General features: G+C 36.3%; 1 protein-coding gene, 1 long non-coding RNA gene and 1 other non-coding gene across 3 annotated transcripts; 2 read left to right on the top strand and 1 right to left on the bottom strand.

The window, feature by feature from the left end:
- The first annotated feature begins 4,538 nt into the window (after positions 1–4,538).
- Positions 4,539–6,887, top strand: LOC133786033 (uncharacterized). Its single transcript, XM_062225247.1, has one exon. The coding sequence runs from the start codon at positions 4,539–4,541 to the stop codon at positions 6,885–6,887; it is 2,349 nt and encodes a 782-aa protein (XP_062081231.1).
- On the bottom strand, positions 4,971–5,077 carry LOC133787514 (small nucleolar RNA R71). Its single transcript, XR_009872532.1, has one exon. It is a non-coding gene; the product is annotated as a small nucleolar RNA R71 (small nucleolar RNA).
- Positions 6,888–22,425: 15,538 nt separating the features above from the next.
- On the top strand, positions 22,426–24,127 carry LOC133784494 (uncharacterized). Its single transcript, XR_009871370.1, has 3 exons — positions 22,426–22,541; positions 23,168–23,229; positions 23,948–24,127. It is a non-coding gene; the product is annotated as an uncharacterized LOC133784494 (long non-coding RNA).
- Positions 24,128–25,959: the final 1,832 nt, after the last annotated feature.

The raw sequence follows: 25,959 nt of genomic DNA, 5'->3' as shown, positions 1-25,959 counted from the left end.
ATGTAAAAATTTTGAGGTAAATTATAAAAATGTATGTTTTGGTGATATATTTTGTAATACACTTTCTTTATAATATTTAGCTAAAACTCATAAAAATATCTTCCATCATATTCTTTATACATATATTTATAATGGCTATGCACAAACTCCAATTAATCCATATCTACATTTACATAATATTTACATATTATTTATATAATATTTTAATTTTTTTTATAACTTTTCTCTTTTTATTTAGTATATATTTATTGTTTCTTTTTTCTTTTTCAATTATTTTATTTTACTTTAAATAATAAAATATGTTTAAAGATATACTATTTAAATGATGTAAAGAAATATATAAAGAAGCTGATGTATGGTATAATGTAAAACTTAGAGGTAAAATAGAAAAATGTGCGTTTTGATGATGTATTTTAAAAAATGGAGTATAGCACCCATTAAGAGTGCTCTAAACAAGACTAAGCAAAAAGTAATATATTTGTAAACGAGTATTCTAAAGACGATGGGATTTGCGGTTTGGATTTGACAAAGAAACAAGGTAATATATTTGTATATGATATTGAATATGTGGCGTTTGGAAAAGAAAGAAATGAACATATTTATCTTCAAACTTTGTCAAAACAGAAACTTGAACAGATCTGCGAGGGGTATTCGGGATGAACAGATCTACCCACTAGAAGAAATTATCTTGTTGATTTTGTCGGCGTAATTTGTGAAACGCACAAAGAATGAATTTTTTTGTCGGCGTTTATATACGCTAGCGTAAGTGGATTTTGCCAACGTATTTCTGATTTGCACCGGTAAAAAATGCTTTTGCCTGTGCAATTTCAAAACAAGCCGGCAAAAAATGCGAAATTTTTACAGCAACTTTTTTCGCTGACACATAAGGCATTATTATGCTGGCAAAAGTAATATTTTATCGAACAAAGTTTTTACGATGCTACTTTTGTCGGTGCATTATGCAATTTTGTCGGCAAAAGTCTTTCAAACACACCGGCAAAAGTCATAAACGCGCCGACAAAAGATAAAATTACGCTGAAAAAGTGTACATAATAGAAATACACAATTTTTTAAAGATTTTTTGAAGTGTTAAAGTTTTATGTAGTACCATTCATAAATTAATGAGCATTTAACATATAATAATGAGTTGTATAATGTTGTTAGATTGTTATAAGATTAACGACAATACTAATGAATTTTATAATTATCAACTTGTTGACCTCGTTTCTCGTCAACTTAAATTTGAAGGGCATTAAACAAAGATTCAGAAAAGAAGAAAAGAACAGTAGGAATTTTAGGTGGTTCAATAGTTAAAATCTACCTAGTCCACGAGTCAATATTATTGCTTCGTAATACTCTCTCGAAGCTTTCTCAGAGTAATTCAACATAGTATTCTTAGTACAATAGTGTGCGTTAATATAAATGGAAATACCAGGCTATTTATAGGCATGGTTAGGAGAATATCTTCCACTAATTCAGGGAAGTTACAATCAATTATACAGATTTGAAATAAATGTAAATAAATACATTAGATGTATAATATCCCATGATAATTAGGATTTAATACCAAATAACAACAAATCCCTAAGGAATATGGATCTACTAATAGCTGTCGTGTGCCAAACGCGTTGCTGACTTCGAATGCAAGGTTAACTTGCTTTCGAGATCGACCAATACTTCGAGCTCCCTATTCCAGTCAGCCTCCTCCTTAGCCAGTAGTTTCATCGAGCTCAATCTTTGGAGACCAATATTGTTACACCCAGATTTTGAGCCATGAAAATTGTGACCTCGAAAGCTGGATTTATAAGGAATGAATTCGAAGTCTGGAATATGTCCAAGATCTAAGCATCGAACCTGCGAAGCGGAGACAACTTCGAAGATAATAGCCTCGAAATCCTCACAAGCTCGAAAGATAGACCCCCGAGATACATCTGTGCTCGGGATGGCCTCGGATCAGAACATCGAGCCTGACGCGCGTGTGAGCTCGAAGTCATATAGCCTCGAGAAGATGTTATAGCTCGAAACTCAATAAGAAACCTGAGTGAATGGGGCCTTGGTGATATATGACAATGATTTTGAGCATCCTAGTTGTTGACTGTGTTTTTAGCCAACGACGTGAGAACGTCAATCAACGACAAGCCTTCAAGAGAATGTAAACGACAACATACATTTTTATCATCAAAAGTAAATAACACGAGATTTTATAGTAGTTCAGCCCCGATAGTCAGTAATAGCCTAATCCACTTAGAGATTTTATTACTTTATTCACACTCAAGATCAGATGAACCAGTGTCAACTGAGTTTCTTAAATGTAAATATTCCAGAATACAAAAAAGGGATTCTCTCCAGAAAAACACACTTTCTCTCTCTAGAACACAGATTAATTCTCAATTTTCCAAAAGTCCTTTTTCGATCCCATCAACCCTCTATTTATAGGCTTGGAATCCTCAACTGATATCCCCTTTAGATAGGGATATTTCATTATTCATACTATATTTAAATTATAAGAAATATTTAAAATACAACAGATTCCTCAATTTGAGTGAGGAATGAGAGATTCTCGGGTGCCTAGACCGATTCTTGCTGAAGTCGTTCCAGGGATTTTGACGTAGTCAAACACATGCATGTTGGTTACATGCAAGTATTGGTCAGATATACTCCTCTAGGCTTTCCTTGGCTCAAGGTGATGTATGCATGGCTCTCCTCGGACCAAGGTCATGCATGCTTGGCTCTCCTCGGACCAAGGTGGTCCGAGCCAATTTCCTTGGCCTCTCCTCGGACCAAGGTGGTCCGAGTCAATCTCCTTGCCTTCTCCTCGGACCAAGGTGGTCCGAGCCAATCTCATTGCCTTCTCCTCGGACCAAGGTGGTTCGAACCAATCTCCTTGCCCTCTCCTCGGACCAAGGTGGTCCGAGCCAATCTTCTTGCCTTCTCCTCGGACCAAGGTGGTCCGACCCAATGGTCCGAGCCACTCTTCTTGGCATCTCACCTCGAATAGGTCCGAGGCAATTTCCTTGGCATCTCACCTCGGATAGTGTTAGGCTAAGTTTAGCCTACTTTTTAAGTGTCTTGATCATTGTCTTTTTAATGGTTTATGTGTTTTTGGAGCAGATTTATGCTTGTTTTGCTTGATTTCAGGTTTAAGCATATGTTTTCGGCATTTGGAGTGGATTGTGGAGAAAGTATGCTAAACTGAAGGGTTATTCGAGTTTTGCTGAAATTGCATTAGGGCCGCGGCGCAAGAATTAGCGCCACGACGCTAATGCGTATTAGAGCCGCGGCGAGCCCTTTTCCAGAAACTCAAGATTTTGAAATTTCCGAGTAGGGCCGCGGCGCATGAATTGGCACCGCGGCGCTGACGTCCGTACGCCTCAGAATTTTAAGGGCAATTTCGTCATTTTGGGAAAGATATAGAACGAGGTCTTCATTTTGAAAAGTGGGATCGCGATTTTGACAGAGGAAACAGACAAAAAGAGGGGAGAAACAAGAGAAGACGAATCTTGGAGCAAGTGTGGGCGATCTCCGACAACTCCCCATCTAGTTTCATTCTCTTTTTCTTTGATTTCCTATGTTATTGTTTACATTCAGTTTGATTATGGATATGAATATTGAGATTATGAACTAAACTCTTATTAGGGATTTGATGGATATTGACTGAGATCACCCCATGGTTAATGTTATTTGATTATTTCTTCTTGCTTGTTTATGAAATTTGTTCATCTTTATGCTTAATGTATGTTTGAGATTGATCACCTTAAGCATGATTCATGATCCTAATGTGAAATCTGAAAAGTGAATATTAGGAATGCTCTAAATGAATGAACATATGTTTTGATGCGAAACGAAAGTATTCGCATAGCTTATGTGACTTATAGATTATTACTCAATGCGAATTGATTGTTGTGCTATCTCAGAAATGCAATAGTTGACAATGCAATTTAGAACCTAAATGATCTGAAAAGAGTTTAGGTAATTTTATAATCTGTCATTTCATTGAAAGAAGAAGAATAATCAACTAGCGTTAACAATTGGGTAATTGAAGCAATTGAAATCATATCCCTATCTTCACATCCATTGTTAAACCCTTAATTTTTATTTATTGTATTGCTTGTCGTGTTTTCTGCAATTTGATTTAAAAACCAATTTTTATTGTCGCCAAACAGAAATATAATCCAATTTTGTTAGTACTTGACTGCAATTCCCTTGGGTTCGACCTCACCTGTGTGAGTACTACTTGTATGATACGTGCACTTGCGTGTATTAAAATTAAGCAACAAGTTTTTGGCGCCGTTGCCGGGGAATTGTTTAGTTAATATTACGTTAATTGGATTAAATTCTAATTTGGTTTTCTTTTCACTTTTTGCTAACTTGTTTGTGTCAGATTCTTCTTATCTCATCTCAGGTACCATTGGTTTATGCGACGTCAAGGACCAGCTGCAAGAGTGCCTGTTGATCCTGAGATAGAGAAGACTTGCCGGTAGAACAGAAAAAACAAAAGGTTGGAAAGAGTTGTACACAGGATTGAGCAAGAGGAAGTTATGGCCAACTACGGTAATAATGGGGGTGCCATAGAAGACCCAGCTAATGGTCAAAATCCACCCGACCGTAGCCTGAGGGACTATGTGTTGCCAACAATGACAGGGGTCCAGTCTTGTATAAGACCACCCACCATAGATGCAAACAATTTTGAAATAAAGCCAGCCATACTTCAGATGGTTCAATCCACAGTCCAGTTTGGGGGACTACCCACTGAAGACCCAAACATGCATCTATCTAACTTCATGGAGCTCTGTCAGACATTTAAGATGAATGGAGTTAGTGATGATGCTATCAGACTCAGATTATTCCCATTTTCTCTGAGGGAGCGAGCCAAGAGTTGGTTGGTATCTTTGCCACCTAACTCAATCAATACATGGAATGATCTTGCACTAAAGTTCCTCTCCAAGTTCTTCCCTCCAGCCAAGGCAGCTAAGCTAAGGGGGGAGATCAACAACTTCTACCAGCTGGATAATGAATCTCTGTATGAGGCGTGGGAGAGATTTAAAGACTTGATAAGGAGGTTCCCGCATCATGGGATAGAGAGATGGATGTTAGTCCATAACTTTTATAATGGGTTGTGTGGTACCACTCGCACACTCATTGATGCAGCAGCTGGTGGGGCATTTATGAGGAAGAGCGCCCATGAGGCGTATGATTTGTTAGAAGAAATGGCCATTAACAATCAACAGTGGCCTAGTGAAAGAGGTAACTCGAAGAAAGTGGCTGGTTTGCATGAGATTGATGCAATATCTAAGTTAGCTGCTCAAGTTGAGGCTTTGACTAAACAGCTGCAAGGCAATACAATGGCAACCCCCGTGATGCAAGCTCAAACTATGTGTGAATTATGTGGGGGTTCTCATGCTTATGAAAAATGTCAGTACGCGGATGTCAATAATATGCCATTGGAACAAGCTCAAGCCATTGGGAATTTTCCTCGTCAAAACAATAACAATCCTTATTCAAATTTCTATAACCAGGGTTGGAGGGATCACCCCAATTTTTCTTGGAAGAATGACCAACAAGGCCAGTCTTCAGTTCAGCCGTCACAACAACCATTTCAGCAGCCACCTCCTGGGTTTTACCAACCGCCCATGCGACAACAACAGAATCCTATGAGACAGCCTGATACTCAGTCTGATGTTCTTAATCAATTCATGACTGAAACACGGTCTTCTATTAGAAATTTGGAGAACCAGATTGGGCAATTGGCTACTCTTATGGCAAACCGTGCTCAAGGTAACCTTCCTAGCACCACTGAAGTCAATCCAAAAGAAGAGTGCCAGGCTATTACATTGAGAAGTGGGAAGAAATATGAAGAGCCTAATGTGGAGCAGTCAGATGAAGACAAGGTTCAGGATCAACAAGCACAGGGCACAGTGGAAAAGAAGCAAGGTGAAAACAAGGTTACTGAATACCTCCCAACCAAAGAAGCTAAACCACAAGTGAGCATAGATCACCACATCAAGATTCCCTACCCACAAAGGCTCCGCAAGAACAACCTTGATAAGCAATTTTCAAAGTTCCTTGAAATATTCAAGAAACTACATATCAATATCCCATTTGCGGAGGCCTTGGAGAAAATGCCAAGGTATGTTAAGTTCATGAAGGATATTTTGGCCAAGAAAAGGAAGTTGGAGGAATATGAGACAGTGGCACTTACTGAGGAGTGCAGTGCAATCTTGCAGATGAAACTACCTCCCAAGCTTAAAGATCCGGGTACTTTCAATATTCCATGTTCTATAGGGGGCTCAGTCGAAACAAAAGCTTTATGTGATTTAGGGGCAAGTGTGAATCTAATGCCTCTATCTATTTTTCGAAGGCTAAAATTGGGAGAAGCTCGCCCTACAACAGTTTCCTTACAGATGGCTGATCGCTCCATTAAACATCCTCGTGGGGTGATAGAGGATGTCTTGGTGAAGGTGGGTAAATTTATTTTCCCCGCTGATTTCATAATTCTTGACATGGAGGAAGATGCAAACATTCCCATTATTTTGGGAAGACCATTCTTAGCCACAGGACGAGCTTTAATCGATGTACAAAAAGGGGAGTTAAGGTTGCGAGTCCAAAATGAGGAAATAAGTTTTAATGTCTTTGCAGCAACTGAAATTCCTACATGTTGCAGAGTTGATGTGGAGAATGATTGTCAAGAATCAATTGGTAAAAAGAAGAAGAAGACCAAAGAACGATTTCGAACAGTTCGACGTCGTATGAAAAGATTATTGTGTGGCAAGTTTGAAGGTTTCGATGACATTGGGGATAATTTCAATATTCTCAACAGTAGAAGGGAGTTTTCCTCGTATGACACGATGGCTCTCAAGGATGCAAGGGGTGGACTTGACCCAAGTTGAAGGGTAGAGAAGTGAGCGTCCAGCTAAAGACGTTAAATAAAGCGTTGTTGGGAGGCACCCAAATCTTTTAATTTAATTTTAGTTTTGAAGTATGAACAATTTGGTTTTTACTTTTATTTTATTTTATTTTTTTAGTTTTTGTTTTTCAGTTTTGATTTTTAATTAGACTTTGTTTAGTTTTTTGTTTTTTTTTTTGTTTTGGGATTGTAATGTTGAATCGTGAAACACATAAAAAAAAAAAAAGCATTAGAGTCACAGCACTGAAGGCTGGAGCCACGACGGTACATTGGGAATTCCTTTTAAGGCTCATTCGGGTAAGTTCTCTTCTATTGGGTTGTCATGTTCACATTGGGGACAATGTGAAATAAAAGTTTGAGGGAGGGGCTTACTTTTCTGTTTTAGTTTAGTTTAGTTAAAATTTTGTTGTGTTTAGTTGTTGTGTGTGTCAAAAGTTAAGCCGATGATATGAATAATTGCTGTTGTTGTCGCTTGTCAAACGGAAACTGTGTCTAACTGTGTGCTTGATTTGATCACTCTTTGGATTAATTTTGATGCCTTTTGGAAATTTTAGTATATGTTGCAAATGTGAATAAGTGGATTATGCTATACATGTGTTACTTGGGTTTGAGGTATGAATTGATGAAAATGATAGAACTTGCACTGCTTGCCTTTTGAGACGAAATCCTTGATGACATATGTTTTGGAATATGATTTAGGCAATCTTTTGGAACATTTGGGCCTTTCAAGCTGACCCTTATCATTATTATCCCTATTCCGCCTATTTGTGCCTTAACTTGTTTGATTGATTGTATAACCACTCATTAAGCCAAAAATGTACCAATTATTATTTGTCCCTACCCTGTGAATTATGCCATAAGCTTAGAAATAAGTTTGAGGGAACGAATTGTAATTGGGTAATTAATGTAAGTGGATGAACGATGTAATCTTCTGATTGAGACAAGTGTGAAATGTAAAAGTGCTTCCAACATCACTAAATTTTGATTCCTTATGTTAAAAAAAATAAAAATAAAAAATAAAAAAAAATAAAAAAATAAAATATAAAAAAAATGATGAATAATTAAATAAAGTGATGTTGGAGCATTGAGTATGAGTCCTCAATCAATAAAAAGTGGGTGAAAAAAAGGGTTGGTAACTGAATGCAAAGTGGGTTGTTTGATTGGTTTTTGATGTGCTTATGGTATAATGAAGCCTAAATGTCTTTTCATCCACCTTTACCTAAGCCAAAACGTTATGAACCTTTGAAGTCCTTTTAATTCCATAACATGTGTTGTTGACATTAGTGGAGAAAGGTAAGTGTGCAAGCATATTGAATTTTGGCTAGTGGATCGTTGGAATGAGTGAGGCATGTATGGTGTTATCTAGTTATTCATTTGTATTTGCAAGGTATAATCTAATTTCCAATTGAGGAATTCAGATTAATTGTTAGAGTTTTTGAATTGAAATTCTGGTTGATCAACAGTTGAAGTTTTGTGAGTGATGACGGCGTGGTTTAAATAAGACTGGAGGCTTAACTTGTCATGTTTATTTGTTTTAGTTTAATGTGTCGTTCCCTTACTCGAGGACGAGTAAGAATAAAGTTTGGGGGAGTTTGTTAGGCTAAGTTTAGCCTACTTTTTAAGTGTCTTGATCATTGTCTTTTTAATGGTTTATGTGTTTTTGGAGCAGATTTATGCTTGTTTTGCTTGATTTTAGGTTTAAGCATATGTTTTGGGCATTTGGAGTGGATTGTGGAGAAAGTATGCTAAACTGAAGGGTTATTCAAGTTTTGCTGAAATTGCATTAGGGCCGCGGCACAAGAATTAGCACCGCGTCGCTAATGCGTATTAGAGCCACGACGAGCCCTTTTCCAGAAAATCAAGATTTCGAAATTTCCGAGCAGGGCCGCGGAGCATGAATTGGCGCCGCGGCGCTGACGTCCGTACGCCTCAGAATTTTAAGGGCAATTTCGTCATTTTGGGAAAGATATAGAATGAGGTCTTCATTTTGAAAAGGGGGATCGCGATTTTGACAGAGGAAACAGACAAAAAGAGGGGAGAAACAAGAGAAGACGAACCTTGGAGCAAGTGTGGGCGATCTCCGACAACTCCCCATCTAGTTTCATTCTCTTTTTCTTTGATTTCCTATGTTATTGTTTACATTCAGTTTGATTATGGATATGAATATTGAGATTATGAACTAAACTCTTATTAGGGATTTGATGGATATTGACTGAGATCACCCCATGGTTAATGCTATTTGATTATTTCTTCTTGCTTGTTTATGAAATTTGTTCATCTTTATGCTTAATGTATGTTTGAGATTGATCACCTTAAGCATGATTCATGATCCTAATGTGAAATCTGAAAAGTGAATATTAGGAATGCTCTAAATGAATGAACGTAGGTTTTGATGCGAAACGAAAGTATTCGCATAGCTTATGTGACTTATAGATTATTACTCAATGCGAATTGATTGTTGTGCTATCTCAGAAATGCAATAGTTGACAATGCAATTTAGAACCTAAATGATCTGAAAAGAGTTTAGGTAATTTTATAATCTGTCATTTCATTGAAAGAAGAAGAATAGTCAACTAGCGTTAACAATTGGGTAATTGAAGCAATTGAAATCATATCCCTATCTTCACATCCATTGTTAAACCCTTAATTTTTGTTTATTGTATTGCTTGTCGCGTTTTCTGCAATTTGATTTAAAAACCAATTTTTATTGTCGCCAAATAGAAATATAAATCTAATTTTGTTAGTACTTGACTGCAATTCCCTTGGGTTCGACCTCACCTGTGTGAATACTACTTGTATGATACGTGCACTTGCGTGTATTAAAATTAAGCAACAGATAGGTCCGAGGCAATTTCCTTGGCATCTCACCTCGAATAGGTCCGAGGCAATTTCCTTGGCATCTCACCTCGGATAGGTCCGATGCAATCACTTTGGCATCTCCAACTAAGGTCCGATTGGACCTTGTGTGGCCTTTCCTTGGCCAAAATCTAAGTCCATCTCTTGGCATGCATGGGACTTCTCCTCGGACTTGGTCCGAGCCAACCATCTTGGAGGCTCACCTCGGACATGTTCGAGCCAAACCTCTTGAAACTTACCTCGGATATGTCCGAGCCAAACCTCTTGAAAGCTTTCCTCGGATAGGTTCGAGCCAAGCTTCTAGGGGCTCTTCAAGCTTAAGGTCCGATCGCGGACCTGCTGCTTCTGTCCCTTGAGCCAAAGTCCAAATCCATCCTTTAAGCTCCTTAGACTTGAGTTTGAACCAAACACTTGGGCTTCTCGGACAAGGGTCCGAGCCAAGCACCCTTTAGCCCAAGTATTATCCTCGGGTGTATTTGGCTTGACCATGGCATCTCTCAAGCAGTCCAAATTTTTCACTGATGCATTGGGCTACTGCTAAGCCAGATCACCCAACTAATCCATGCCACGTGTCAAGTTTACTGCCACATCATCCTTTTCAAATTTTGGGATAACACTAGTGAATCACCAATAAGAGACGCGGTCTACATTTATTACTCTAAATCCCCTATAATCAAGGGATATTATTTGTTCAGTTATACGCCCCCTGATCTTCAGGGGACGTTTCTTTGTATATCGGATTGCAGGCTTTTAATGCCATTTAATTTATTTTCATATACAGAATAACTTCCCGAATTATGTGGGATAGTATTATGAAATCTTCTCTATAAATAGAGAGATCATGTACCATTGTAAGCGACGAAACTTTTGTGAGCTTGAGGAAAACTCTGGAGAATTCATCCTTGAGGGATTTTCAGAGATATTCTTAAGTATTAATAAGAAAGACTCGTGGACTAGGCAGATTTTAACTGCTGAACCACGTAAAAAATATTGTTTGTATTATCATATTTTTTGGCAATTACTGATTATTGTTTTCGTGCTCTTCTTTCACTGTTGATGAAAAACGGCGTCAACAAATATCTTCGAGCTTACAACTATAGCTCGAATAACACCCATGTGCATTGGAGAAGATTCGCTCTTTCGAGCTTGATGCTTAAGCTCGAGCCTTTAAACTTGTGCTTGATCGCCAACAAGAATAAGTTTGGAATCATTCTTATTCATAAAAGTGTTTAGCCACTGCTTGTTATCTTTGATCTTACTCTTTATGAGCCTACATTTCACGACTTAATTATTCATCCTCGAAATTTTGGTGTAACACAACTATTAGGGTTAAAGTGTTGTGAGCATTGTCGATTATGCTTATCTAACCACACAGTTATCATTTATTTAAAAAAAAAAATTGTTATCATAGGTGTAATATACTATTTGATTACACACAAAATTTATGAATATTTATAATCTTGGTCTTATTAAGCATTATTAGTTTTACTCATGAGTATTGTTCCTTTGATAATATATATGTATTTTTCAATAATTTTGATAAATAAAATCATATTGATAGTTTGTTGGAATATTAAATAATTGTTCATTTTTTGATGAATAAAGGAATAGTCAATCATACCACTGATGTTTTATTATAATTAACAAAAATTAATAGTGATCATATTAATTATGTATGTTAGATATTGTGATATATAAATTTTGTTGTATGTCATCTAATTTCACCAATTGTTAGATATATTTATTATTTATTAGTAATTATGGACATTATAAATATTCGATTAAACTCTAAGTGTTAAAATATTCTAAATGTTATGCAGTAATGATAGTTAACCTAGTCTGTATCGTTGAGGCTCAATATTGTTAAGCATTATTTTGTTATTTAGAAAAAATAAATGTTTTAATTATTATGTCGGGATAATTGTAAGTATTTTTAAAAATTTAAGGGGAAAAATAAAAAATGAAAATACTTTTTTCGACGCAATATATGCCGGAAAAAGTAATTTTTGTCGGTGCAATGTCCAAACGCGTTGCCAAAATTTGAGCGGGAAAATTCCCGCCTAGTCCTAATTTGAAACCCACATGGGAAAGTCCTTTGCTGGCACGTTTCACCTTACATGCGGGAAAAAGTCCCACTGTTTAATTACCGTTGGGAATTTTGCCGATGTGTTAGGTGAAACGCGCTGCCAAAAGTTTGCATGATAAATGTGGTAGGTGGTGGGTTGACTTTTGAAGGCGCATTTCGTTGTGCCGAAAAAATTAACACTTAATAAAACAGTGTTGTTTCAAATTAGGGCATTAGGAGAGACTTTTTTCGGTGCATGCTTAACTATTGCCGGCACAACAAAACGCGTCGGCAAAAGTCAGTCAGATATACTAGCCCCACATGACCTTTCTTCCCCATTTTTTTTTACTTTGGTTTTCTCCTTTTCTCTCTCTCTCTCTCTCTCTCTCTCTGGTTCTATCTCTCTATCTCCAAGCCACACTAACCACCATGAGCCACCTTGAACTCGTCATCCCTTTCTTGATATTTGTCTCTCTCTTTCTTGTCACACCTCCCTATGGTGCCCCTTCGAGCCGCTTCCCGCACCACCCCCTGAGCCGCCTCAACATCGTAAGTATATTTTTTGTTATTTAGTTTAATATTTATTTTTAATTTTGGTTAACTTTTTTTGTAGTCGGAGTGCTGCCTCCTCCTCCCCAAGCACCAGAGCTGCCGCCACCTCCTCCTCCTCTCCGAGCCTTCCACTTTAAACTTTAAACATTAAAGTTTGAACACTTACTGTAACGCCCTGGATAGCCAAGACTGTTACACTGTGTATTTATAAAGTGCCAGACTTGCTAATCAAATTAATTAATTAAAATCGTGTAGTTGAAACTATAAAGGAGCTAGGGTTAAAGGCGTTTTGGTCTCAAAAGCCACATTTTCATTAAAAAGCATCATCTGTTACACGGGATCCCAAAAATATTAAGTTCAAAGACTATTTACAAAAGACACAAGGTTTAAGTACAATAGCCAGCCATACTAAGGCAAAATAAGTAGTTAGGTGACCCCTGTCCTGGTCCACTCCTCGACCGTGGCGGTCGAACCGCTGACTATGTACATTCCACCTCGGAGCTCTCCACCTCAGGCTTGGTCCAGCTTGCCCTTGCCTTTACCTGCACCACGTAGCACCCGTGAGCCAAGGCCCAGCAAGAAAACACAACAACAACAGAGCATAAGCAATTAGCAGACAAGTCAATATCTCATATTGCATCACATAATCTCAACCATATAATCAGTCAGTACCATCAAGTATTCCACATACTATGCATATCAATTCATAACATGTACAGTTCACAAATGATAACCAGGGCTAGCGCTCTCAGGATGCTCCCTCCGTTATCCTGTAGTTCTTGGCTACCAGTGGCCAATTCGCGCCCTGTGCGCTAATTTCATGTATGGCACTCTTAGGCGGCTTTTACATGTCCCATGGCGTGATACCAACATTGACACGACACAATTCTCGAGAGCACTTTGTCCCATCACAAACATTTATCCGGGTGCAGTTTTCTTACCTTTCAATTTACTAGTTTCCGATGCCACGAAGCCGCGAGCACGGTCCTCTACCCCAAGCCTCTCCAAAGATCTAGTCACAATGCAAATGAAACATCCTTTGTCACTAATCAATCCAAAACTACTTCCCGGAACCAATCCCACACTCTCAGAATCCCCCAAATCCCTAAAACAATGCACCGAAGACATCCCCTGAAACCTCGAAGCAAAGGCTCAAAATTGCAAAATCCCATGCTCTGAAATTGGCCTAGCGCCGCGGCGCCCAGCAAGTCAGAGAACTTGCTCTGCCCAAAAACGGCCTCGCGCCGCGGCGCGCAAGAACAGAGCCGCGGCGCTCCTTCGCGAGCCCAGAAAACTGGGTTTTCCCCTACGTTTTTCCCGAACCCAAATCACTCCAAATCACCCCAAACTCATACCTAAGCCCCAAAACCAATTTAAAACCCCAAATAGAACATACAACAACCTATAAACATCATAATCTAGCTCAATTACGCAACCACTCACATAATTCATACTTAAATTTCAGACTCAAACACTTAAACCAAAACTTGAGAAAAGTGCAAACCAAACCTCTAGATTCTTAAACCATAACAGTTACGAAAATTAAACATGATACACTCTTACCTCAGTCAAGAACCCAGCTTGAATTCTCCTCAACTCTAGCTTCAAATCACCTTCTCTTTTGATTATTCCAACTCTGAATTCATGCAAAACCAGCCACTAACTTGTTTCAATTCATATCTATCCTCTAAAAACCAGACTTGAAACTTAAACAAACCATAGACAAATCCTTACCTCTGAGTAATCTTGACTTACGCTCAGCTTAGTTGCCTTGAACCATCAAAACTCTCTTCTTAGGTCTCCCAATTCCAGCTTCCCTCTTCTTCTCTTTTCTTCTAGATTTTCCTCCAATTTCAGCATAAATCAATTTTCCAATGTGTTATACGTGACTAACTTTTCCTCTCAGCTGAAGCTCATCTATCTACTGCCAAAAGACCACCTTATCCCTCCACTAATATCCTTTTCTAACTAAACCTCAAGGGCACACTTGTCCTTATACTTACATTACAATTCTACCACTTCTCCAACAAAACCTGTTACTCTCTATGGTTACTAACAGTTACACAAGTTACCAAATCACCAGTTACCATTATCTAGCTGCCTAGGACCGTCTCGACACGTGCATCACATTGATATCACCCCATCCACGTGGTACAAATCATATAGCATAATTATCACATAACATAATACACATAGTCATATAACATGCTTTAAATCATAGTCATGCATCTTAATCATTAAAATCACACATAATTCCCATCATGCCCTCCAGGCACACTAATCAAGGCCCTTAAGCCTAATTAGTGAATTTGGGTCGTTACACTTACAAACCAAAATAAAGCCACAAAAATTAGATCTTGTTGTCTATGAGATCTCCTAGCACTACAATAACCTAGTTTGATGATCTCCTCCAAAACTTTTGGCTTCAAGACTCAAATCAAGAACGAGAAAATTTTTCTTAGTCTGTTTTCTTTTCGTATATCACAAAACCAAAGGTTTGAGGAATTTGTACGACATCTAAACCTATTCTCTTTATTATTCATTTATTTAATATAATTTTAATTGTATAAAAACTAAATTATATTACTATCCCCAACCCCTAACTTTTCCTTAATAATTATTTAAGCCACTTATTGTAATTTCCACTCAAAACTAATAGTTTCAAATTCCCATAATTACACTTTCTATCATAAAACCCATAATTCTACTTTGACCCCCTAACTCAACTTCTATCACACTTTGGCCCATAATACTTGAAGAAACAAATGTGTGTGGATTGTCTGGCGGAAAATATAAAGTAAACATACATCATAAATCATTCATATCATAGTTCATATATTCTAACACATAAGAACATACAGTTTACCATAATACCCTGACCCAAGCCAGATTATCATAACACCCTTACCAGTAGAAGCCGATATTACAATTCCAGTCACTGTTGTCCATGTAGGAAGGAGTTTTTCGAAATTGAAGTTAATCAAATCTTATCTTCAGACAACTTGGGTACAAAAACAATTGAAAAAGACATGGTGGGAAAACTTTTGATTGTACAAGTGTAATTAGTACTTTTGCATAAAAAAAAAGCAAGACAAGTTGTATTTATATGATATTTTAGAGTTTGGTTTAAACTACGCTATATTTTTCTTTAGGCTTCCATGCTTGTTGTTTTCTTCTTTTTCTATATATATATATAACATTGTGAATGTTATATGAGGTTTTCCAACTAATAATCTTATGTGAAAAGTTTTCTTTAGGTTGATTTTCTATTTCTCTTGATAATTTTCTTTTACATGAAAGGCCCCTTAATTTGTGTTGCCTTAGGCCCCCATTTTCCCAGGAATGACCTTGTTTAATTTAATAGACTTTCAAGAAAAAAAAATTATTGTGAAATATTTTTATTTACAAAAGAAATTTGTAATTAATTAATAGAAAATTAATATTTAGTCAGAAGATGTAATTATTAATATCATTTTAATCACACTACTAGAAATGTAGGATTTTACTTCAGTTTTTATACCCAACATACAAAAAAACTGAAGTAAAAGCCTTATTAAACTCTTTTACTTCGCTTTTGGATTTGGTGCTAAAAAAATTGGATACTACTTCACTTTCTTAGTTAAAAATTCAATGGAAAGAGGGCCACGTTTGGTTGCACAGGCCCATTACTTCGGTTTGGAGAGAATAAGGATGTAAAAAAAGGGTTCTTGTCTGTATTTACACCTCCTACATGTGGCAACCCCCAACAACTGGCTTGGACATTCGTAGACATCCTCAGGGCATGTTACTGCCCGAGGCCTCAAGTTAGAGCAAGGGTCCTCTTAGTGAGACTTTGTCTTTGAAAGTGGGTCGGCAGTGTAGATTACTCCCCGATATTCACTCTTGGAGCTTGAGGTTCTCCAGCTTGGGCAATTAAGGCAAGGGCTCTCGCCTCCCAGTCGTCTCCCAGGTCCGAGGTTCTGGTTCTCGAACCTAAGATAAGGCGCAACGTGTCAGTAAATGCGGGTTTTTAGAGCCAGAGGATCGTCTGACAACCTTTATGGGCGATCCGTCAACAGTGTTGTCGAGTGTATGACTCGACAATTCGCACACTCACTACGTCGCCTGACATGGAGGTACTTACAACACGCCCTGACAGTACATGGGGCATGTTCCCTATAAAGTAGGTGCTTTTTAGAAGTGGGCCTCGCAAACCTCGTTTGGGCCATGGTCTCCATTCAATGCAGCCCAGTGCATTGAATTAGTATTAATCCCCAAATAATGGGAAGAATGTGTATTAATTGTTTATGAATAGTATTAATGACCCTAACCTCTATAAATAGGGTTGGGAGTCTCGTTGTAATGGGTTCGATTTTTTTTTAGAGAGAGAAAACTACTTGTACTCAAAGCAATCTAAACGCCACCTGAGAATTTTCCATTAAAGCTTGCAATCACAAGCTTACAATCCTCTTAATACAAGAGGCTCGTGTTCTTTTATAACCTAAACCACGTAAAAATCATTGTGTTCTTACACTTTATTTCTTTAATCTCTCTTATTAAGGTTGATAGCGAAAAAGACAGTCAACAAGGGTTAAGCCAAATGCACCCCTTATTAGTTTTTGGGCATTCTCTACTGCGATTTTTAGATAAAACCACAGTAGAAAGTGCCCAGCTACTCATGCCCCACTACTCTTAAATCCCTACTACTGTGGTTTTTAGACAAGAACCGAAGTAGAAAGCCCACTTTGTACTTCGGTTCTTATCTAAAAACTGCAGTAGAAGGGTTTTAAAACCTTTTCGTCCACAGTCATGGCCCATAATATCTTCTCTTCCCTCTGTATCGTAGTAACCAAGGTTACCTTTCTCTTAGACCTCTTTATTTATGTGATTATAGGATGTCTTCATTTTATAGAATAGATTCAACTTGACTTATGGTGATAGAATAAGGTTTAATATTTTTTTTAAATAATATTTAATGGCTATGATTATTATAGTATAATATAGATTTATGATATTATTATGTAATGACCCAAATATTTCTAAGACCGTGGATCATTAAAACTACTAGACATAGCTACTATTTTTGGGAAAACATACCTAAGAAATAATCATAACTTTATTAAACCCCAAAATAAATACTCTGCAAATTACAAAATAAGATGTAAAATATGGTATGGGTACCCATTGCTTGATAAAACATAAAACATAACTTTAAATACTAATAGCAGAATTATATCAAAACATAATTTAAAAGACATAAAATAAATAACGTCGCTGTAATGACCCAACTACTCTAGACTTTGGACCATTAACGACAACTATACATAGACTCTTAATTTCTTTAATAAAACTTACAAAAACATAAATTTAAAATAACATATCTTTATTAAAGGCTTAAAACTATATAAATTCATAAGTAGGATATGGGATCCCATTGTTGTTAAAAGAAAAACATAACATAATTTTAAATAACATGAATTACATAATAAAGTGCGGAAAAATACATATAAAATTCAAAAAGACTTCATCCTCGATCGAACTCTCGGTCCATCGACTCCATTCCGCCTCAACACACATCTCCAAGCTTCAAAGAACCTTTCCCGCCACTAAAGCTATTTTCCTGCACATATAAACAAAAAGGAGTGAGCCTAATGCCCAGCAAGGAAAATCTAACACATAAATCATATACATCAAATTCATATCAACATACACTAAAACGTATCGTAACATATATCACATATACTATAATGGCCATTATTACTTGGGGTCCCATAAACTAAACAAGTCATATGCCCATTAGATTAGTGGGGCTTGCTAGCTAAGCAAGTCATATGCCCATAATTTAATTGGGGCTTGTTAGTTGTACGGGTCATATGCCCAAGTCTACAATCATACATATTATAGCATATTACATAACACATAATCATAAGATAACATTTATCATAACATATAAATCATATAACATAACACATAAATCCTATCCTATTTTCCTTACCAAAAGTACTGGGATATGAGAACAGATTTGGGACTTTGGAACACTCCTAAAAACCATAAATGGAAGGGTGAGTATACTAAAGAGAATGAGATGAAAAGAATGGATGAACTATACCATCAAGAACATACTTACGAAAAACCTTATGTTCAAGATCTTAGATTTCCTATGCAAGAATAAGGAATAAAGTTAGGATGTTGGGTAGAAACTATAAGAATTTTAAGGAAAACAATACAGAAATAGACTAGAGTTTTGGAATACCTTGAAGACTTATATGACCGATCTAAACCTCGAACCGAAATGTGCTATAATCCTTACTTCCCAAGTGTTTGGTAAGCTTATAATCCCCAGCCCAAGTGTTTACACTCTCAATAATAACCTAGCAACTTGCAGCCTCTGAACTTAGCTTAATGAATGAATAAATGGCTGGGTACTAGGTCCTATTTATAGAGTTCAAGGATGAAAAGATCTTCATTTAACTTGAATAAAAATAATGGCTTTATAAGTGAAAAATATTTGAATTATCGTTCAGCAGAGGCTGAAGACTCGTTCAGAAAGATGCTGGACTTATCAAAAGGTTAAAGATTTAAATGGGAACGTTTTCAAAAATATTCAAAAGTACACTGAAGGGGCCGATATATCGCCCCCTTTAGGAGATATATCACCTTGGCCAGCATGCCCGAGGTGATCGTGCGAAGTTTCGTGTTTTTCGTATCCCCGTATTGCAATATATCGCCCCTATAGTTGCGATATATCGGCTTACGCTGAATATTTAATCACAAAATTGCACGTTTTTAGCCTAATTTGAATTGAGTAAATAGCCTTGACTAAGTCCTCTAACGTTTTCAAAGCTGTTGAAAGACCCTAGGATATTCAAATATTACTCTTAATATGTTTATTCCTCAAAAATACTTAATCATCATTAAACATACACATGACAAGTGCTACTATCTTATTGGGTCTATCTAAACCTTATTATATAATAAATGTTACCCTCAATATCAGTCATATTAATTAAACCTTAGGTTAAAATTAATATTCTTAAACTATAGGTTAAACATAGAAAATCTACAAGTGTTACTACGAGTGTCCAATTAAATCCCGGTCTGAACCAAAAATCCACAGTCATAAAAATAATACTACTATTACTATTATACTACTATCTAACTAGCTAAGTAAAGTTCTTGGACTCTATAATTCTCCCCTACTAAAAAGAATTTCGTCCTCGAAATTTACTTACCAAATAACTCTAGATACCGGCCTTGCATGTCCTCCTCCAACTCCCACGTTGCCTCTCGTTCTAAACTATTACTCCATAGGACTTTGACTATAGGAAAGCTCTTGGACTGTAACTTCTTCACCCCCTATCCAGGATGCTAATCGGTTGTTCCTCGTAATTCAAGTCGTTCTGGAGTGTTATCATATCGTACTTGAGGACGTGAGATGGGTCTGACACATACTTGCGTAGCATCGAGATGTGGAACACGTTGTGACTATCTGCTAGTGCTGGCGGTAGGGCTAGTCTATACGCAATTGCTCCCACTTTGTCCAATATCTCAAAAATACCTATAAATCGGGGACTAAGCTTGCCTTTCTTCCCAAACCGCTTTACACCTTTCATAGGAGATATCTTTGAGGGGGAAACATAGGTCCCACTCGCCACCAACCTTTCTATCTTCAATGACTCCATTCCGCCTCCAAATCTATTTTCCTGCACATATAAAAATTTTATATGTATTTTATAAAAATACATATAAAATTTAAAAAGACTTCATCCTCGATCGAACTCTCGGTCCATTGACTCCATTCCTCCTCAATACACATCCCCAAGCTTTCTAGAACCTTTCCCGCCACCAAAGCTATTTTCCTGCACATATACACAAAAAGGAATGAGCCTAATGCCCAGCAAGGAAGAAAGGCAAGCTTAGTCCCCGATTTATAGGTATAGGGGGCTCTGTGAGGTGTTTATAAGGGGTAAACATAGGTCCCACTCGCCACCGACCTTTCTATCTTCAATTTCCTGAAATAACAACATCATAAGGGGTGAGCTTCTAAGCCCAGTAAGGAAAATACAAACAAGAGTTAGTCATATAATCATATAATCAAACATATCATAAATTTCACAAGCGTCATAACAAAACTTATTTATACTAATCATACAACATCATAAAACCCTAGTCATATCATAGCCTAAGTCATAATCATAAATCATAATCTAAGTCATAGTTTATAGTCATAAGTCATAATCGTAACTATAGGTCATAGGTAATACCAAGTCAGATATAATAAAAAAATAAGTGCTTATACAGGGGTGACAATTATGCCCCGGACAATAGTCCGTCATACACCGGACATCAACTTAGGTCCGTCATAAAATTTTGGCAACCGAGCCTACCGAACATAAGTCTGTCATACATCATTAGAAAACTTAGGTCCAAACACACTTACCCCTTTATTGTACCTGAAATTTTATGTCAAACAAAACATAAACTAGGTCATAAACTACACTACCTAATTTTCCTTACCAAATCCGGGATATTGAAGACAAGTGCCGGATGGAAAACTCCTAAACCAAACATAAAGAAACCGTAAGTCCTCTAGAGAAAATAAGATGAAGAGAAGATCTAAACCATTGGAATAAGACTTACCAAAAACCTTAAGTTTCAAAGAAATCGAACACCTAACCAAAACTCATTATAACGAGTTAGGTTTTGAAATAAAAGAGAAGAATTAGAAGAATGGAAAATGACCAAACCTGAAGATTAAAAGTACCTTAGACAGCTTATGGCTTCGTTATATACCTCAAGCATCGAAATCACTCAAAAGCTTATTTCCCAATTGAAGAGAAAAGCTTTCTATTTGAAAGCTTTAATCCCCAAAAACCTAGTGTTTCTCTCTAGAACGGAAATAGCAGCTTGAAGGCTCTGAAAAGTGCTTGAAAGATGATGAAAATGGCTGATTGAAGGGTCCTAATTATAGAGTTCAAGGAGTGAAACTAACTCCCATTTTAATGAATAAATAAATGATCAAAAATAACATTTTTCGCTCAAAAAATGCCCAGAAATTGGTAAAAAAATGTTAAGGAACAAGTCAAAGTTGTTGAGGGCTATTTCTAGCTTCAGATTCCACGAAAATTCAAAAATGGTCACTAAAGCCGATATATCGCCTGTACCATAATCACGAGGGTCCGTGGTTCTGTTCATGAAAAGTAGACGTGTTTTTTCGTAAAAGCATAGGCGATATATCGGCCCCTAAAGTTGCGATATATCGCCTTACGGCGATATTTTAAACACATTTTTGCACACTTTCAACACACTTGATGTAGCACCCACATTATTTTGATGTAATATAGCCAATAATCACATGATTTCATTGCATTACATATCATACAATATGTATAATTTGAGCATATGCATATTCTTATAAGTGTTTTCATGTATAAGTATAAAAGTTGTGTATGTGATGTCTATATGTATGCTCAATATTATTAACCTTGTGGAATTTGAGTTGTCTTTTATGGGTGTTTGATGTGCTCAAGATATAAGAAAGTATGAAAAATATGTACAAGGCATGGAATTAAGTGATGAAAGTGAGATATAGAAGGAAAAATAGGTTAAGTAGTGAAAAATAGTACAATCTCGATTACTAGAATTTGGGTGTAAAATTGAGTATTTATGGATTTACCAAATGTAATCGAGGTATGATTAAGGTCTCATTGATGATGTAAAAATGGTTTTAGAACCATTAGATCAATTCTTGATGGGAGGTATACATAATCAGTGGTATTGATGCAAAGTCAAAACGAGCTTAGCATAAGTGCGCTACACTCGATCGAGTAAGCATAACTATTGGGTATGAAGTCATATGGACCTAAGGTTTGGTGTGAGTGTTTTACACATAAGGATAATAGGCCTAGCAGATGATTAAGTCGAAATTATTGAAGTGATAAGGTTTTCATAAGTCAAAAGGTGAAATGATGAGATGAAAGGTGTCAAATTTTGATACAATAAGGCTTAATCATTGAAAATAAAGAATTTTCATCAACCTTATCACTTTGCATGACCATTACTCTGAAAAACAGAGAGAAAATAAAACCAAAAACCATTTCTTGGCTGGTTTGAAGAAATTCTAAGGAGATCCAAGTGAAAGCAAAGCCAAAGAAGTAGATTAAGCTTAGTTCTAGCCTTTTTATGGTAAGTTCTTGTACTTGGAAGTTAAACCATGTTTTTGAATTTTTTTGAAAGCTTATATATGGTGTTTTATCCTTTTTAAGATATTTCTTGGGGTTTCCAAGTGGTTTGAGGTTTAGAAAATCTTGAAGAGATTGTTTTCGCCGAAAAAGTTGCTCGGTAAGTGAAATTTTGTGTTTTATGAGGTTTTTGGGGTTCTTGGAGTACAAGCTGATTTTTGGTTATTTTATTGAGTTTATAAGAGAGTATATATGTTTATAAATGTTTGAATAGATGTGGAGACTCATTTAATTTAGGTGATGATCTAGGAAATTAGAATTTTATCAAAATCGGTATATGATAACTTTATGATGAATTATGTTGTTATTTGGAATATATATGGTTATGGAAGGTTATTTGATGTTGATTATTGGTTGATTTTGATATTTGAGGATAGCTAAAATTAAGGGAAAAATTTGTCAAAATTTCTCCAAATGTCTAAGATAAATCGAATGCTCGATCTAGGTGGTTTAAGGCATTTTAGGCATGTTTTGGGAATGAAATTTGATATGATGTTTTATGGGTATTTTTAAATGAGAGTTCAATGTATTACTACCATCATTATGATGAGAAATCCATGCCATTGTCAGGATAAGAACATCAATACCTAAGACACCACTTGTTACATGGTGAATTATATTTTGGACAGAAGGTAAGTAAAGTACTCAACTGCAACACAAGAATTGCATGTTATGTGAAAGTATGCATTATATGAATATTTTGTGAGTAAGTAGTATTAACATACATTGACACTTCATCATAAATTTGTATGCATGGCATAATAGTGATATGGTAAATTATTATATGATATAAGACCATGCATGATATTATGATGATTAATTATATGATGCCTTTGCAAGTTTTGTGCAACATAAAAGAAAGTTGTAATAAGAAGTTTAAGTTCAGTGCCACTGTTTTGAAAAGGCAAATGAAAGTGTTAATAAGTGTAAACGGAGGCCCATAGTAGGCTTATAGTGGCTGCCCAATAATTTTGGCTAGGTTTTAGTGAACCAATTATATTGTTTGCCATATTTCTGTTTTTTTTTCTCCTCCATATGAGTTATTGTTATATGTATTGACACCACAGTGTGTGGCCGCCTTAACTCTTGAGCCCGACGGGGCAACGATGGAATAAGGTTTTTAATGTGCCCTACTGTGGTGATGGCTAGCCGGAGGAGAACCCATGGGATTTTATATTGTATGTGTAACAAGCCTTGCAGGCATTGACCAATTCAAACAGTGTGCACAATATTAAGGTGCCCAAAATTTAAAAAGAAGTTGTGTATGTCCATTGATATTGGGTAATCATTAGCATTGCATGCATTACTTTGCTTACTGAGCTTTAGGCTCACAGTTGTCTTGTGTTGCAGGTAGAGAAAGAAATGTGTGAATGACATGAGGAGAACTGAAGCATGGTCCTGACCCTGATTTGTACATATGAACATATCGACCTTTTTGTGGGTTATTTCAGTTATCAGTGTGATGTTTGTAATAAAGTGTGAAGTTATGTTTTGAAAACAAATTGGGTTATTTAATACTTATGTATAATATGTTTAAGACACACTTTATGTTTAATGTAAATAATGTGAAATAAGTTTTCAAGTTAAAAAAAAAATGTTCAGACTTTTGCAGTAATAAATTATGATACAGTTTTAAAACGTAACACCTCAAATATGGTTTTAACTAAAATAAGTGAGGATGTTACACTTGAAGTTGTTTAAAACCACCTTGACTAAGTAATACGAGATCCTAACAGTTGAGGGAAGGTTCTAGACTTCCTAAACTTATCAATGATTATTTTTATTCATCAAAAACCTTAAATCTTTAATGAACATACATGTGACAAATTTCACATTCTTAATTATTCTATCTAAACCTTAGGTTATAATAAATAATATTCCTAGGACTATTTTCATCAATCAAACCTTATGATACAATTAATATTTCTAAATTATAGGCTAAACTTATAAAATTCATAACTAGCTCTACAAGTTTCTAACTAAATCCTGGCTTTGACCAATATCCACAAAAACTAAAATACTACAGTGTAAGATAAAACTGTCTAACTAAGAAAAAATTTGAGGCGCTACAAATGTTTGATGGAGTGGTAAGATGACTTACTGGAGTACGGTATGTTCCTAATCTTGCTAGAAATCTAATTTCAATTAGTGTTCTAGATGACTTGGGTATTGTGAGCAAAATTGAAACAGGTACTATGAGACTCATCAAGGGTGCTATGACTATAATAAAGTGGCACAAACATGAAGGATTATATTATCTACAAGGAGAACCTATATCAAGATGCCACAACTCAGTTGTACAAACCCTTGAAGATGAGAAATTTGTTTTATGGCACATGCGAATTAGACATATAAGTGAGAAAGGGATACAAATAATGAGTGAACAAAATATACTTGGTAAAGACAAGGTTAGTAAAGTTGATTTTTGTGAGTCATGCATTTTTTATAAACATCATAGACTAAAGTTCAAAATTGGCACTCACAAGACTAAGCACACACTAGAATATCACTCGGTTCTTACTCACAGGAGGTGTACCTATTTTATATAGCAGATGACCACTCTAGAAAGGTGTGGGTATTTTTACTTAAACATAAAAACAAAGCCATTACTAAGTTCACAAAGTGGAAGAACCTCATGGAAAATTCGACAACCCATAGAGTTAAGACACTAAGAACCGACAATGGATTAGGGTTTTGTAATGAGCAATTTGATACCTATTGTAAAGAAGTTGGAATCCAAAGACATAGTGTAATGCCCCAAATTTCCTAATAAGGTTTAGGACCTTGATTAGGAGGTCGGTAGGGGCCATAATTGATTTATTATGTTATTTAATGATAATATGCATGTTTAGGTGTATTAAATATACATGTGAACCCATTTCTGATTAATTGAGTGATTTTCATATTTTGGCCATTTCGGGCATATTTAGCATATATGTGATATGTGTGTGGTGCTTTATTATTACTTGGTTATGCTAGGGTTACTCAGCACAAGACGATCCTAGGAGGTAAGCTAGTGGGAAAGTCACAACGGGATTTATACTTGACTCGGTGTAAGTCAAGGGGTATTTAGAGCATTACCGGGTTATTGGGAACAATATTTTATGATAAATTGGGACTTAGTAAGATCAGGGGGAAATTCTGGAGGTTTTGACTATTTTTCCCCGGGACGTTTTCGGGACCCCGAGCGTTAGGATTTATTTGAGGCTACTTAAGCTTGAAGTAACCTGTTAAGAAATAGAAAGAACGTTCAGTAAGTTCTCTCTCCCTCAAAGTTCCATTTTCGTCTCCCGATCGCATTTTCGAAGGAAACTTGAGTTCTAGGACTCAGATTCAAGCGAGGATCGAGGCATAATGATCCT

The sequence above is a fragment of the Humulus lupulus genome, chromosome 6, assembly GCF_963169125.1.
Source record: "Humulus lupulus chromosome 6, drHumLupu1.1, whole genome shotgun sequence".
Taxonomy (NCBI): domain Eukaryota; kingdom Viridiplantae; phylum Streptophyta; class Magnoliopsida; order Rosales; family Cannabaceae; genus Humulus; species Humulus lupulus.
This window is presented reverse-complemented; position numbering and strand designations above follow the sequence as displayed.